At 44.3% G+C, this 17096-nt stretch overlaps 1 protein-coding gene across 2 annotated transcripts in view; it reads left to right on the forward strand.

The window, feature by feature from the left end:
- The first annotated feature begins 3728 nt into the window (after positions 1-3728).
- LOC131880950 (solute carrier family 35 member F2-like) overlaps positions 3729-17096 on the forward strand; it is a 43050-nt gene continuing 29682 nt past the window's right edge. The window contains exons 1-3 of one of the 2 annotated variants that reach the window (XM_059227682.1): positions 3729-3977; positions 9350-9469; positions 13081-15083. In XM_059227682.1, the coding sequence (XP_059083665.1) occupies positions 14743-15083 (341 nt within the window). In that variant the 5' untranslated portion in view covers positions 3729-3977; positions 9350-9469; positions 13081-14742. The remainder of the gene's footprint in view (positions 3978-9349; positions 9470-13080; positions 15084-17096) is intronic. The other variant, XM_059227681.1, reaches the window with a different exon arrangement.

The raw sequence follows: 17096 nt of genomic DNA on the forward strand, positions 1-17096 counted from the left end.
AAGTTCGTCATCAAGTCTGACACTTTTCCCCAACTTTTAAGAAACACCTCAAATGCATTTTGAAAACCTCGTCGCGCTTTCATATTTTAACGTTTTCATCTTTTCAAAATTTTCCGCCCTTCATGGCAGTCATTTCATTGGTATTTACAAACCTATGTTTCTTTCGTAGGTAACATCGAAGTCTTATATGATTTGACTGGGATACGAAAGTATCTTATGCACGGGAGGAGCCCCGGGAATTTTCGAGCCCCCCGGTTAGCATGTCAAGTATTTGAGAGTACATAATCGAATTTAAAACCTGAAGGGGAAGGGGATATCGAGATATGGAGTGTTTCCTTTTCAACTCGATTGGTTTGAGTGAGTTAAAGGTTCCAGCTTAACGCTTCTTGTTCATGGAAGCACACGACAATGGCTTTTTTCATGACAGTCTGCAAGGAGTTTGCCAACTATTATTTTTTTTTAAATATTGCCTTGATGAAACTCAAATCATCTAAATTAACCTAGACAATAGTTATTAAGCCCATCATTTGGACTTAACTGTCTTACTATCACTTGAAAGCATTGGAACTGAAGTAAAAAGTCCTCGTTCAAAGTGTGACGACTTTATCCAATTCACTGTGTCCTTTCAAGGGCCCACTCACTTTGATGTGGGAACAACTGGGTTCATGCCCATGAGATCCCAAGAGTTGCAAAGCTACGTGAGAAACGATAACTATTTATAGCAAGTGCCCAATTTCCCACGCATTGTGAAGTTTTTGAGACGTTTCTCGAGTAATTAAGAAACCAGGCTATGGTATGGCGAAGTTTGATGTTAAACCATGAATGCTCAGAATGTCATACCAGTAACTTTGTACTGTAAGATCTATGATTCTAGGTGGCAAAAGTAGGATTGAAAGTTTTCCATCACGAACTTCTAGTCAATCCATTATGTCTGGGAAAAGTTTTTCTAAATTACATCAAAGTCTTCAATTTGCCTTTTTTAAAAAAAAAGTTATTCTCGAACTTTATAAGCTCGGGGACGAAATAGTTCTCACCCTTGTATTTTTATTCGAGAAGAATTTACATGAAAGGATTTAGGCGCTTGAGAGGCCCGATCAATTCGAAACCTTTCACGGAACCTAAAGCTTTGACAGAACATTTGGGCGTGCCTTGTAAAACAATCAGTCTACAAACTATCCTTGCTGTACTTGACCAAGATACGGGAATACGTATGGGATGCAGGATTGTGAATGTTCTTTGTTTTTTGATTTGTACTTTTCACTTCATTTCAATCGTCTTGTTCCTACTTCCCAATATGAATACTGCATATCTCGCACAAATATATGAAGAAAATATCAATACTATTGGAAAAAAACAATGGAAAGAGTATCTTGGGGCAAAAAGGAATGAATGAATATAGGCAATTTATGGCCGAACAAGAACAATCAAATGGATATGTATTCCAAATTGCTCGGCAATGTTGGTACCTATTCAAAAAGTTAGCATCTCACCTTTTTGTCAAACCCCGAATTAGCATATAGAAATAAAAGTCTCATTGACCCACTGGAAATTTCAAGTCCCACGACACCTGAGGCTCTAGTCATTTCATAAAAAATGACGAGAATAGTTTTGTAGGAAAATTGAATCTTAGATTCTGAATTTGAAAATATACTTCCGTTTGGAGTCTAATAAAGCCGAGATATTATCTAATGGAGCTTGTGAGTCACATAATTTACCTGGTTAGTCACTAAACGAGGATAAATATAACAACGCCCATAATCATTATACGGTGATGACACACAGTGTATTCAACAAAAAATCTAAAAGTTTAAACAAACTCAATGAGGTCTCAAATATGTACATGTCTATGAAAAGCGGGCTCCCCAAAGCTTACATTTTTATTGTACTTTTTTAACTATTGTGATAGTAAAAGTTCATTTTCATTATTTGGGTATTTGACTTTAAATTTGACAAAGGAGTTTTTGGGCTAATCTTGCTGAAAACAGGACCATTGATTCCCATACAACTCAGTAGTGCTTGATGTTAATTTGTATTTAAGGCCTGATTCAATGTACTTTTACTTCCCATTAAATACCTTTTAACATATTTCCGTTTTAGAAATGTTTAACGTATTGAAGTTTCAATTTGAGTTAGAATTCATTAAAACAATAAAATCTTGTTTCTTTTGGTATTACAAGCTAGAAAAATGCGAAGATGTGTTTAGGGTTTTCAATTAAGATTTAAAAAGAAATTTCAACCCCTGTGTAACGTCAAGGTCGCATTAAGATGTTTGGCTGCTGTGCTTACAATCTTACTCTTTTGCACATTATATTGAGAATATCAAACGCATGGTTCATTGACTGACTAATCAGCCATGAGAAAGCTCACCCATAACCCACGTGGTATCAAGCGACCTTCTCGTACTAGTTGTGAAGACAATAACTTTTGTTCAAGGAGGAGAGACAATTCGCCACATTTTAGCAATCTTTGAAAATGGAGGCCATTCCTCGGACTCGAGTGTGCCTTTCATCGTCTTCAATCTTCTGGAGATCGCTTCAGATTGACGTGGAAGGCGGCCAGTGAGCGTGCAAAAACAAAGGACACAAGAGAGACGAAATGGTCCAAAGACGGCGTGTCATTCCTAGACGAAAAAAAACCAAGACGAGAACAAAGACGAGAGACAAGAAGAGAGACGAAGTGGGGAGGGTGATCCCTGGCACATGGGCATGGGACGAGGACCTGTGGACCAGAAACGGGAAGAATTACATAGATGCAAATCCCTTTCCCTATTGATCCTACCTCTAAGCCGCCCTGACAATCTTCAAAGCATTATGAGGCCGTCCTTTGCAGATCAAATATCCAGTGGTGTTGGGTCTCCAAGTACCAAGAGGAGATCGATGTCCAACTTCACGAGTAGCAAGTATACGTACATTCCAGGTTTCTCCTGTGGAACAGCTGTCTAGTTGTCAAATTAGTGAAGGATTGGCCTCATAAATTCCCTCGGTTACGGTAACAATAGTTCCTGCGCTGATTATCGCCCTCCTCCTGTCTCGCCCTCTGATGGATTCAAAATAAGGAGAACTTGACCCCAAAATAAAGGAGGCTTCCCCGAATAATTGGCCTTCTCTGAGAGCAATTACCATTAAATGGTATTATCGAGAATCAAGTCTGAACAAGGCATAAGAGGCACGATGGGGATTATTTGCATACACTCCATGGATGGATGGACGGATGGACGGATGGACGGATGGACGGATGGGTAGGTCGCTAGGTAGGTGGCTGGTTGCTTGGTTCCCTCGATTCCTCGGGCGGAATTCCGTTGTTCTCGTGCTTCTTCCTTTTTCTCATCACTCCTTTCCTCACAGTTCTACCCTACCTACAGCACCATGCCAATGGAAGGGTTGATGGCATAGAGGTGTGCACGTGTGTATGTGCAGGGTTTCAAACCATCATTCCGCCACTATTTCTCCGAGTACTACTGGAGAACGAACCACTGGTAGTTCTTGTAGTAGTGGGGGAAACGGACTGGCATCGGGTCGGAACTTTGGAACACCCAAAAGCCTATGATGCGAGGACGTGAGGACACGGCAGAGAACAAGGAGAGGCCTTCTCCTTGTAGGCTCTTCCACTTCTATCACTGAAGGCTGGAGACTCGCTTCCTCCTTTGAAGCACTCCATCTATATCCTACAGTTCAGTTCGAGGGAAGGTTGTCTACCACTGCGGTGGTGGTGGTGGTGGTGGTGGTATGTGATAGTGGTTCTCTGCAAAGGAAACGCATCGAGTCTCAGTTTCGTTTGAGACGGCCGACAGAGCAGTGACCAAGTGAGTGCTGGTGGTGACGGGTCTATTGAGTGGCCACCTAACGCGAGTGAGCGAAACTTTTCCACCGACTCATCATCAAACGATCCTTTTTCTCGCTTCATTGGTATTAGACACAAATTTTTAAAGTGCCAATAACCTGATTGAACCAGCTCGCCTCACCCGAACCAACCAAAGGGTAAGCATCCAATAACGACCGGTAACGAAATTCGAATGAAAGACATGTATGACAGTGTTTAGTTATTGTGAATGCTTGTTTGTTCTCCTTCATGGTATGGTTCGTATTTTGGGTGATTGTGAGCATTTATTCGATTTTGAAGGCTGTTTGATAAATTGTGAAAGTTGGATCCCTTTTGACATCGATCTACTTGTAGTCGAGAGGGCTTTGAGAACATTGGCAAGATGGGCACTTGATAGCGATATTGATCGCTCAAGCTCCACAGCCATCATGTGAAGTTGGGTGAAGTTAATTCAATTTGTCATACTCAAAGAGAATTGATCGGTATTGCTTTGAGAACGACGCAAGTTTTCCAAGCTTCATGGTAAGAGATCAAATGTACCTAGGATGAAAGGCCCATGAATGGTTTGAATCTTTAATGTGTTTAATATTGAGCACATTCTTCCAATCTATCAAAAGCTGAAAATCGACAAAAGAAGAAAAACTCGAACTGTTCTTGTAAGAAAGCAGACACGAACGAAATCGATCAATCTCACATAACAGCATGGCAAAAAAATGCTCCATCCTCTTTGGTCCTCTTGGGTTGGGTCGTGGAAAAAAAAACCTTCTTCCTGTTGGTGTTGCTGCTGCCTCTCCATTGTTTAGTGAAGATCTTAGGGACTCAGTGACAAGCTACGAAGTCTTTTCCGACACCTTTTTTCGATAAGGTCAAAAGGCCACATGGGTGACAATAGGTCTCCCCCATCGGAGGATCAAACCAGCTTCCGGGGACATTGACATTGTGCGTGGGGTCTACGGTTCATATATACGTAGTGTATCTACGGACGTATCGCATGCAGTCTCCTCGACAACTGATGGATCCAAGGATGCCACGAGGACGTCCTTTCTTTGTGAGATAGCTTATGAATACGTCGAGGATCTTATCGGGATTTCATTCAGCAGCCCAAGATTTCCTCGTATCAGAACAAGGAAAAGGAGGCCAGACTTGGGCGGCATGTGTGTGAGTGTTTCTGTTTGTGCGGGTGTGGGCTGAGGGGGGAGGAGGGAGCAGGGGGCGTGATATTGCGATGGTAGAGGTCCCAGGTCTAGATTATTTGTCTACCTGTTGGATTGGTAGGGTATTGGCATTCCGTGGAGCACGCGCTCTAATCCGAGGCCCAGACAGATTAATGGTGCCTGAGGGGTGCCCAAGGCATGTCTTTGATGAAGCGAAAGAGTTTATTTTGATTACCTTGGAGATTCTTTAACCTTATATCAAGAATGCTGTCACGCCAAGTATGCAAGCCTGAAGTATTTGGTTGAACTTGGTTGAACTAGAATTTTCAATTTTAATTCAAGATCAAGCTGGGATTTGGAGTGAAAAGTTGCTATCGTCATTGGGATTGCCCATGGCGTGGCATGGTTTGGACCCCCTCATGATATGTTAGCCCTTCTGTGTCTGGCCGAAAAGTGGTGGACTTCAGAGCGATTGGGGAACACCAAATCAAGATAAACGGGCTAGACCTTTTGCCTTCGGAATCGTCCCTATGAGGATTCTCAGGCAGCATTTTTTTCTTCAGGGTTGCTCTTGCAGAAACTATGACCCACTTTGATCAAGCAATTTATTGAGGCTTATACTACTTAGTGACGATCCGTAAGGAGAAAGCAGTCCTTCTTGTAGACCTTCCTCGGCCCTTTCAAGTGCAACCCTGAGATAGGTGACCTTGTTGTTGATCCAGGAGGCGGTTTCCAATACGATTGGCGGAAATTTTGGGTAGTTTCACGCCAGCTTAAAGCTCGAGTGTGCTGACAGTAATTGAGATTGAAACGAGTTGGATTGGCCGGAATTGTAAAGAGAGCAGCAAATGCCAAGGACGCGGAGTCAAAAGTTTTTGTCTCTTTCCTTTTTCCGGCCTTCTTTCTTGGGTGCTCTCATCCTGATGTTGTCCGTTGGGACTCGGGAGAACCAAAATGGAGAGTTCCTATCCTTTCCGAACCTGAATTTTCTACTTGAACGAAGCGACGAAGAAACAAGAAAGAAGCCTCGAAAGGAGAAAAAGAGAGGCCCAAAGAGAGCCTATTATCAAGCAGCAATTTGAGACTTTTCCCCTTGGCTTTAGTCACCCAAAGTCAGCTTGTGCTTGACAAAGCATTTTCACAATTCCTCTCGATCAGAGCCATTCCAATACAGAATCACCATTGCCGGTCGACGACCCCATAACCCAACAACTATTGGGTCGGAAAAATATCAATTTGAATGCTGCACCACTCGTAATTTCCAGTGATTTTAACATTCACTCGTCTTAAGAGCCACAAACTATGATGGGAACGTCACAGGGTGACCCTTAAATCTTGCCCTCCTGCTTCAACTAGATTAGACCTATTGGTTTTGTTGCACGTTGACAATGTTATTTGGCAAGTGTCCGATGGAAACATTTTAAGGTTGCTCTCAAAATATTTCGATACCGTCAACTTCGGTGATCGATATGATGTCGTTTTTTTTTTGTTTATTTGCCTGCCGACCCACTGAATTCGCAAACTTGACTCCAACCCAACATCAATCATAGGGCTTATTCTTTGAGGAGGGTGCCCTCCAAACTTTGGTTACGATTTGTCAAGGTTCCTACGGGATTACAAAGGCAAATGAGTCCGAGGAATGAGCTAATTCGTTCCCAAACACGCCTAAATGCAAATCAAGATTCCACCAAGCACCTTGTTTTGCTTCGAGCTCAAAATTAATGGATCACCTCTAGGTCTTTCGAGATCCCATTTACACTATTTGGCCAGCAAAAACTAGACTCTCTTTTCATAGATATACGTGACACCCTGTGATGCGTTCGACTGCTGCCATTCAAGGCAATACACATAAATGCCATCTTTATTGACCAAGACATCAAAGGGTTTACCAGAGCGTCCCATCCAATGATTGCCATTCCCAAAAGTGAATTGAAGGGCATCCACAAGAATCATGAGGAGCACAGACAGAGCAAGACTTGGAGCAAAAAGAAGCCTTTGGCCGACCAACGGCAAGACTAATGGTGTTGTCACCAGAGAAGCACTTTCTTTTCAGAAACTTTTCAGAATTTTCAAAAGAATGAGTGTGCGTGCGTGTTAGGTGACCTTTCGAGGGCTCTTTCTGGTCACAAATTCAAATAAACGTCACTTCCAAACGCTTGAAGGAGCCCTCTATGCCCAAGGAGTGCCCAAGAGTGTGAAGTTTCGATTTTCTTTTAGCTCGATAGGTAGGTAGCTCCAAAGTTGAACATGGGGGTGTCCAAATGATCGCGTTCAACTGGAACCCATTTCCCATTCCGAAGAAAACCTTCCCAACAAGCAACCAGCATTGCCCGCAATCCTAATTTGTGGTGGGTTCTCCCACTTTCTTAATTGGATGCAAATGCAAAATCCAACAAGGTGTGGCTTGCTCGATATTTGGTCGCGCTCTCTACCTCTCTGTGACTACTCAATTGAAGACATTCAAATTGCGCCAAACCCCACGAACGGTTCCATATCTTATTGGCCCACCATTGAATATGTGATGTTGGCTCAAGATTGTGCCTGCACGATCCCTCACCTCATCCTAGGAATGGAAATCGACGTGGTCCCTTCAATGACGAAGAGCCTCGATGAAAGGACAGCGAACGATCGAACGAACGAACGAACGAACGAACGAAAGAAAGAGCAAGCGAGCAGTATGATATGCAGTACGTCGTATGGTTTTTGTTCTTTGATAGTTCCTCTCGTTCCACTATAATCGGATGATGAAATCTCCCAAATGAGTTTGCCAATGTCCGGTCCACAAGCAGAAGGTCCTTCTTCACTCTCACTAAGAGATAGAGGGAAAACCCTGAGATGTCAGACTTGATTGATTACCATCAATTTTTGGAGAATGAGTGGCGAGGATCTGGACTCCAGAGAAAGAGAGAAAGAGAGTGAGTGAGTGAGTGAGTGAGTGAGTGGGAGTGGGAGTGGGAGAAGGGAATCAAAAGATTGCATGATCTTGCTTTCATTGTAGCGCTCTTTTCCAATGGAAGAACTAGATCCCGCTGAGAGCAGTGCTCGTTGGAACCGGGAACAAATTGGCGTTTTGAGGAAAAGTGATATTTGTAAAGAACCTACCCACCACACAATCGTGTGCTGGTTGGGTTGTTAGGAAAGTTCTCGTTTAGGGGCCATAAATTGTTCGACCAACAGCAATATGGACCACCCAAAAAAATCTCGTTTGATGTTTGGAACTGGGAACAAGAAACGAGATTCCCACAGAGTTTTGAGTTATAGCTTCCCAGTGACCAACTCTATTGGGCGGGCGTATTACTCCAGGTATCCTACATCCTACAGTATGCCATATACGTAAGCATTCCAATATTTTCCATGTATATTTCAAAATTCATTTGTTTCGGTGGTTCCATTTTTCCCCCAAGTCAGAATGAAAAGAATGGAACTCCTACTTGAGATGCCATAATGAGCTAGAAAAGGTGGAAAAGCTAAAGTTTCTATACCCTCTGGTCCACCAGAACGGATCAACTTTAGTTCTAGAAACACCTTATGCACATTTTCACAACTGAAATTAGATATCCTCTTTCGGAAATGGAGGCAGAATGGTTTCGAAAAGTGGGTGGACGGGGGGGATTTCAAATCGACCGGACGGGAAGTACAATTTGTAGTCCAACCCCTTCTATTACTCTGGATAGAGGAGGTCCACCTGTGAGTGGTTTAATGTCAAGCCCATGATATCCGACCAACGAGACTTCTTCTTTAGCTTGGTTGGGACAGTTTGTGATTGTCCCATATGGGATCGGTCCATTGATGTCGATGTTCCTCAAGGAGACGTAACTCGTGAACCTTATACATACTATATGCAAGGCCGAGAGGGAATTTTGTGGTAATGGGAGGAAGATGAGAAAGAGGAAATATGGGGACAGTTTCATGGAATTTTATGGTCTATGGCCGAGAAGTAGAGAAGGATTTCAAACACGAGAAATCTCTCTCGCGTCGCTTCAAGTGGTCCAGTAAGAATATTCACCTCAATCTTTGGAACCACTGCACTTGATAAATTGATCCAAGATCATTTCCAAGGGGGTCGTAACCAGCCGAAAAGCCGGTGGGATCGAAAGAATTTGCCTCCAAGTTTTCATTCCCCCAACCCAATGGAACGAGCGAGTTGAGGCCAATCGGAGAACCTCGACCGATGAAGCAGTGCTTCACGATTGGAATTCTTCCGAAGCCCCATTATACGAATACCCGAAAAACGATATTTGAGAGCAGGAATGTATGCATTCAGTTATGAAAATCTTGGTTTCGTTCTCGTTCTTAGTCTGTTGGCCACAGTTTGGAACCTTGTTGGTTTCAATCCATCCCCGAGATCTATCTGGCTTCTGTTTCTCTTTTTCCAGATAGATGTTATGAGACGTTGACAATCTTCGCTAAGAGCCTCATAAGAAAAATTGCCTGAATGGTGTCTTTTGGGGAGATGTGTCCATGTTAGTGTAAAGCCGATTAGACACAGTCAGAAGGTACTTCCGATACCAAACCAAGGACGAATGTGTGCGTTTAGTGTGGGCATGTGTGCATGTATGTATGTCAGTGTGCTTTACTTTAGCTCGGTCGGCACATTTTCCTCCTGGTTTCGAATGAAAAGGAGATTTCCCTCCAACTCCATTCAGCATGGGATTCCTTATCCGACTTCAGAATTACATACGGTATGTCTGTGAAAAGTCGCTTCACGGAAGGAGGTAGCATTCATCTTGATCACGGTTGGCTTTTTGCTCCTTCTCATTTTCCCTCCTCCGTGGATTTCTTGAAAGCTGGCCTCTCGTTTCAATAATTCAAGATCCTCGACGTTTTCAAACTGACAAAACGGAAACATGCATTTTTGGCACAACATCCATGTCATAGTACGACCTGTCACGGGTTCTTAAGCTCTGTTTCTCGCCCTTGGGTTTCATAGTGTTGAATTGTTCATTATTATTCACGAGATCTCCTGAGAGGTAGCAAAGAAATGGTGCCCTTGAAATTGGCTTCTTGAGAGTCCATTTCCTACTCGTCCGTCTGTCTCAGTGTCGGTGTGAGGCTCTCTGCAGTCGCTGTCACGGTCAGGGGCCCCAATTGTGTATGTGTGTGTGTATGCGTGTGTGTCCAAAAGTGATCTTCCAATATAGTCAATTCCATCAATATGGCCAACAAAGCAAAAAGGGGAGGAGGAGGAGAAAAGACTGCCTTTTTTCCGAGGCTGGAACTTGTCTTGTTGAAAGTAGTTGACTCTTTGGGTCGTCCTCGATCGGTGGGCTTCTCTTTTCCCCCCGCCAACAACTATGACCCGCCAATTCCAACATCTAATCATGGAGGAGGAAAAAACAACAAGCGTAGATGGAGCTCAGCACTGTGGAGCCATATTGGAACACGGAATCCTCGTCCTCAAATCCCCCTTGGGTTCAAAACCATCGAGGGTGGCATTTCTCGCTTTCGTCGTTGGTTGCCTGATTTCTGTGAGGGTGAAAGATTAGTCTCCGGTCCCTTTGGATTGACGAGTTTGGTCGACGAATGGACCTGGAACCACCAGAATCTCGGCTCAAAAAGCTGGCAGAGGCGTTTGAGGGGAGGCCAAGAGTGATCTACAAAAACGAAGACAAAAAGGACAGTGTGCGAGGGCTGGGAAGAAATTGAAAAGTGAGAAAACAGAGCAAAGTGGGTCCGAAAGGTTCTCTCTCTCTCTTCAGTTGCTGACGACGATTTGGGACTGATGAAGACATCTGGACCATTCGTTCATTCCTCTGTGCATTCGTTCGTGCTCTAGTCTCTCCTTTTATTTCCATTCTCTCAGTCCTGTGTTCACCTGACTGATCCAATGATCTGCTCGAAGAATGCTTGTGTTCCGTCCTTCAAATGAAGCCCATCGAATTCAGTTTGGCGCACTCAGACCACGTGTTTCACCAGTATGCGGAACTGCTTCGGCAGAATAGGTTCCCTTCCACTTTGCTAATGTAATCCGGGTCCAATGGGCTTATTAATGCAATTATCAACATTATGGAACCTTGCCACGTCTGGAACGCTTGTGCTTGGATAAAACTTGGATTGGAACTAGATTTGAATAACTTTGGAAGTGGACCACTTCATTGTGTTAAACGGAGTCTTGCATCCTGATTTGGAGAGGACCGTAGTCTTGTCACGTTCCACAGTGAATGAGCATGCTCATGAATGCCCAAGCGATCATTTGTTCCAACATGAGGAGGCGTTTTCCCAATGACAACTCGTGCAATTAGGAGAAATTCCCAATTGGAAGAAGATAAAATTCCGCCCAAAATTTCTCAAATGAACTTTGTTTCTCTGACGGAGACGGCTACAAGAACGTTACACAAGACAGTGAAACAACGCCACCATTTCCGACCCACAAGGTTGTTGAGGTTGAGCATTCTCATGACACGGAGGGATTCTCCTGGAAGATTACCCCCCGCAAATCCTCTCATTTGTCTCTTACATGGACTGGATTTCTTTTGCAAGGCCAAGGAGATCTTGAAATGAAATTAAATTTCCGAAAATCGAAGAACTCGTTGTTCCAAAAAATCCATGTTTCGGCAAGAGAGGGCAGGCGTGTCATGTTTGGGAATCGCGTCGATAAACCGGTATTTTCCAATTGACTATCAAGCCATGTCATCCACGGATATCCTCACCATGCTTAAGCTGCATCCGGTGTGAATAATTCATTTGCCCCCGCAATTCCGTAAGTTCTGTGCAACAAAAAAGGAGACTTTTGGCGAAGTTGCTTCCCGGTTTGGTCGCTTTCTTCACTTGCTCATATCATAATGAATTCTCGATGAAAGGGAGGAAGAACATTGTGGCTTGTCATTCTATCCTAAAAGTGTTGAAGAATCCTTCTCGAGCGATTTTCCAATATCTTGCCACTCTCCATTCGATCTCTGTGCAGTTCGTACGGTATGAGTTCCACGAAAGGCGTGGGTGTGAACATTGAATTGTGTGATTATGCCAAGGCCAGTTCCATGAAGAAAGAAAGAACCAATAGAGACGGAAGTACGTAAAAAGAACAGAAGAAAGGGAACCGATTAATCGGTGTTACTGCTCAAGTGGAGGCACACCAATCGGGTCCTAATTCTACTCATCAGTACCTAAAGAGGAACCCGCAAATGGATGGTGGTATCATGGAAGTCTGGCCTATCGTTGAGTTTCCTTCGGGTTAAGAGACACCCTGCGAGGAACCGAGCGGCAAACTCATTGTAGACCCAGCTGGAAATGGCACTCTTTCGCATATTCTTAATGGACATTGCTCACAGTTCGTACGCCCTTGTGTCAGACCTTTTCTTCTCCTTTACATCCCATGGGCACCAAGATCGTCCCACAGGCCATTGGTGTTCTCCAAAGGAGCTTCTGGTCGAGCAGTCTTAGTGGGAGACTAATCCCTGATCTCAATGCAGGTTCCGCTCGCCATTTGCAGGATCACAATGTTTTCTTTCTTTCTTGTTTAAAACATAGGCAAATTCAGTATATTCAATCCTCGTGAGTAGTCTGGTTCGTAACTCTGTTAACAATTGTACATGCACATGTAGTTGAACATCAAAGACGGAGGAGTGACAAAACATCCAAGTTGTGTCCTCTTCATTGGTACTTTTCGTCGTCGTCCCTTCCTTCAGTTCCTTGGTTGATGAGAGGGGAGAAAGTATGTCAAAAGACAACATTGGCGAGCAGTCCTTTCTTGGAGCAATCATGGTGAATGGTGGGTTCTTCACTCTCGCTTTCTTTCACCAAACTATGCGGAAGAGCATCAACTGAACTTGATCACACCCTCAGCGCAGCAACAGCAAGGCTCCAAGCATCTGAAGGCATGATAATAAGTCCTTTGTTGTGCAAAACAGCCTTGTGATCCACCTGCTCACTATCATGTCAATCTAGCAGATGATGACGCCAAGTAAATAAGACCTAACCCGAGTCAAAAGTACAATGTTCAGTCCACTATGGAAGATGTCGCTGAGGGAGAATGTACATACACTAGTCAAATACCGGTAGATGCGGCTCCATATGGATTCGGACGAATAGAAAATCCAATTAGCCCTGATTTCAGACTCAAGAGCCTTCATTATCCGTGGTACATTCTGTTTCTTCTGCTTGTTTTCAGGTAAATGCCTTGGCTTTCGAGTCGGCCTTTAATCCTCGAGAAGCTAACTGGATGGATGGAAAGATGGAGTATCGGACAATGAGCCACAAGGCCATTGTGGTTTTCCTCTCCGAGTGAGTATCTCATACCTTAGAGCCAAACAAAAAGCCTCTTTGAGTGTCAACGTTACAAACGCAGTGCTTCCTTTTTTTTCTCTACTCTGTGAGTCGATATCACCTTCGGGTTGGCCTTCCCTCGTAAGCGAATAAGTTCTCGAAATAGATAGGTAGAAAGATAGACAGATGGATGGATGGAGAGGAAAAACACAGACTTAGGATCCCTCTCAAGGTGAACGGAGAGCCAAGGAAACCGCACCACGTTTTGAAACATATCCCCCAAACGACGGATTCGTAGAGACCTGTCGGAAAATAACGGAGCCTAGCGTCACCCAAGAAGGAGGACGACAACGACGACGTCGGGAACGGGAGAACAGGAGAACGGAAGAGGAGAAGGAGGGAATTAGAGGACGAAAAAAAGGCCAACCACTGCAGCTCAGCCAGTCTTGGCTTCGCAGATAGAGGACAGAAGAGTTATGTCAATGACTGGCGACCGAAAAAAGAGGATCCAAGTCCACAATTTCCATGTTCCGGCTTTAAGCCCACTACCAGTACCGGTGTCTTTGCCACCCTCCAGTGAGAGTCTGTACTATTCCTTTCTTAAAGGCTCGCGTGGTTGGACGTTCATCCGATAAATCAGGAGCTCTCTAAAAGTCTCTCTCCCACTCTATGTAAGAGACTAAGAGGTCATATACATTTGTGTGTGAAGTCAGATCCATAGAACGACTAGCTGCAGCAAAAAAGAGCTAGCCTTACATCGCATTTGGTGGGCAAAGGACTTCAAAAGGACGAATTCTTGCCGTGGTTGGCTAGATTAACTCCTACCTTGCATACCCTAGCATGGATCAGAACGTCGAGATCGCTGAATCAGCAAATGGGATCGAGTAGGAAATGTGGGAGAGATTCCAAACCATGGGCCAAAGAGCCAGATAGCCGCCAAAATTCGTTCGGATGAAGATCTCAATCATGGACCCCATTACTGATCTTGACCTTGTGATTTGACGGCCCTTTTCGTGTAATGACCAGTAGTCGTGACAATTGAACACTTTTGTTTCCGTCGAGGATGCTTCAGTGCCTTTGGGGCATCGCCGAAACTACGCCTGAACAAGGAACGGAATGGTCTCACGATGTCTTAGAATGGTTGGAACTCCGGGTTGTGCCATCATTGCCACCAGGGATTCTCTTGGAATACTGCAGTGAGATGGAGGTCATTCTGCATTGTTAGAGACAGCCCAAAAGACTAAAGCACCTTCAAGATTCCGTGGCAAAAAGTGTCTTTCTGCATTGTTTTGCCTCCTATCCTCTCGGCCTCCTGAAGAGGCACTGCATTGAAAAAAAGAGCTTGAGAGTGTTGAGGAAGCATATTTCTTCTTTTTGAAAAACTTTTGTGAATTCTCAGGACGTTCCTTTTGCGTCAGATATGTGACAATGAATTGACGAGAACAACTTGCACCAACAGCTCACCCACCAACACTAGAGCTTGAACACTTCTACTGAAGTGAGTGATTGAGTGAGGGAGTGTTGAACGACGTCAAGCCAGCCACGAAGGTATCAGCAAGAACCCGTCATGTCTTCGCCTGACCTCGAGTGTATTCAATCCGTTTCATCACCCTGCAGCACAATTGATTTTGATAATCACCCGTTGCCCATGACTCCTCATCAACAACGTCGCCGTGCAGCCCTACTAGCCGATTCCCCGGAGCCGCCCCCGCCTCAAAGCTCAGGCATGCCTAATCCTAGCCGGAGACAATCGGTCAGCTGCTCCTTAACCGGCCGACCCGTCGATCAGGTCGAGATGGTGATTGAGGCAGCTTCGGCAGGCAATGAGAGCGGGTTTTGCCTGTGCACCCGTTGTTGCGTCCGGTGTTGTGCCAAAATGGATCATTCTATCAGCGGTCTCAAGCGAAGGTAGGCAGAGGGGAGATTACATCCATAAATAATATCTGTTCCTCCTCATCTTCTTGTACTCTCTCCCGGGAGGGTAAACGAATGAGAGGAGAAGGCGAAAGGGATGGGGGGGGGGCAGCAAACACCTTTCTTATAGGAGAAGGAATGCTATTAATCTTGGTTCCATCGGGACCCTTTAATCTTCATGGTGGATGGACCAAAAGTCGTATTTGTGCATGTCTATAATTCATCTATTGCTTTGCCTATTCCACCTCGAGGGAAATAAGGCGTTTCAAAAGTTGTTTTCGTTGCAATCTTGTGGGCTCTCAACACATCCTCAGGATCCTTCTAAAACTAGAAAAAGGGTTAAACAGGGGGACTTTTAAAATAGTTTGGATCTGTAATCTCGTGTCACAAGCAGAGAAATATGTGGTGCAAGTCTAGAAAAGGGCTGAGATTTATCCATGAGAGGTACCCAAGACGACTGGGGATCGTGGGTGTCTCTCTGTCTTTCTTTTCTTTGCTGAATATATGTGAGAGTGTGTTTGCCTTGAAACAGAATGATTTAGTGCCTAAAAAGCATCATTTATTCCTTTGGGGGACCCCACCCTGGTTTTACCAGCTAAGCTCTCTTCCTCTTACCAAGACAGCTGGTGTTAGCTTGGCGAAAAAGAGCGGGAGAATCAACCGCGGAAAACAGATCAAGCCTCTACATAGTGGAAGGTGTTATTAGCTCCGTGAGTGCACTGATTCTAGGACTAAGTAGATGGATCAGTGGAAACGACCCTGTTCCTCGCTCCTCGGAAGGCTTTCGAAGGTCTATTCTCGGTCGAAATGCATAAAGTTGCTTCTACTATATACAAAATAGAGATGAACAACATTAGGGATTGTGTACGTGGACGTATGGTAGCACGCAGTGCAAATTTCTGAACAAAGGTGAATATTTCTTTTTGCATTCATTCCAAAAGGAGTGGCGGATGCAGAGTTTTGTGCACTTGACAGAACAGGACAAAAAGCAGTTTGTATTTCACTCGCTCAAAGAGCCACATTTTCCACTCCGTACGTCCGACGTCCGCTGTAGATGTGAACCCTATAGCGTCTACCGTGTCCTTGCAGTAGAAACGGCGGTATCGTGGAGTAATGAATGAGTCGGATGAACGAAAAGAAGAGCCTCTGGCTTTTATCAAACACAAAAGCTGAAGCTAGCTCTCTAACTCACTTACTTACTTACTTACTTACTTACTCGTTGGCCAGTGGACCGGGTGGCTGGCCTCACATTATTAGTATGCATCCAATGCTTGGGTGTGTTCCATGCTACAATGGAACTAGTTAGTTCGAAGAAGAGGCAGAATGAATTAATGGTCCCACGCAACTCTCCCATTCCTCTCTGAACAACACTAACAAGCCAGTTTCCGTGGAAGGACTTGACTTATGCTGCTCGGGAATAGATCTTTCTTCCTTGTGGTCGACTTCAACTGGATGGGTTTGGCCCACGAAATGTCTTCCAAGTTTCTTGAACACAATTTGGAAATAAATATGGGGTGTTCCCATACACCTCTCCTCTCTTAGGCTCAGATCTAGGACCTAGCCAGTTGAGAACCTTTTGAGACACCCTTTACGTCGTGTGGGAAAGGCATTGGAGGGCCAATTATAATTTCTAATCGATATTCGTCAGAAAATCAATCGGGAATGGGAAATATTGTGGAACCAATGGGATAGTAGCCCTTCAGTGAAGGACAAACCAGGCGCCATCAGGCTTCTCCAAATCCCCCACAAACAGGAGGCATTGTGGAATTCCATCCGGGCTAATTATAAAGTGGTTCCAAGGCCGAACTTTGGTCGGACCCATAAATAATCCGTAACCAAATATGAGGGAGAGTGTTGGGAATTGTGGTCATAAAAAAAGTCTGCTCAAAAAGTTTTTCTTCTTCTTTACTTTTTTGGGTGTCCTGCCCGTCGTTTCACTTTTCCCTCCTTGGTTGCTCTGACTCTGCATCTTAATTGGTCTGGGTTCAAGATTTCATTACCAGTCCA

The sequence above is a fragment of the Tigriopus californicus genome, chromosome 5 (assembly GCF_007210705.1).
Source record: "Tigriopus californicus strain San Diego chromosome 5, Tcal_SD_v2.1, whole genome shotgun sequence".
Taxonomy (NCBI): domain Eukaryota; kingdom Metazoa; phylum Arthropoda; class Copepoda; order Harpacticoida; family Harpacticidae; genus Tigriopus; species Tigriopus californicus.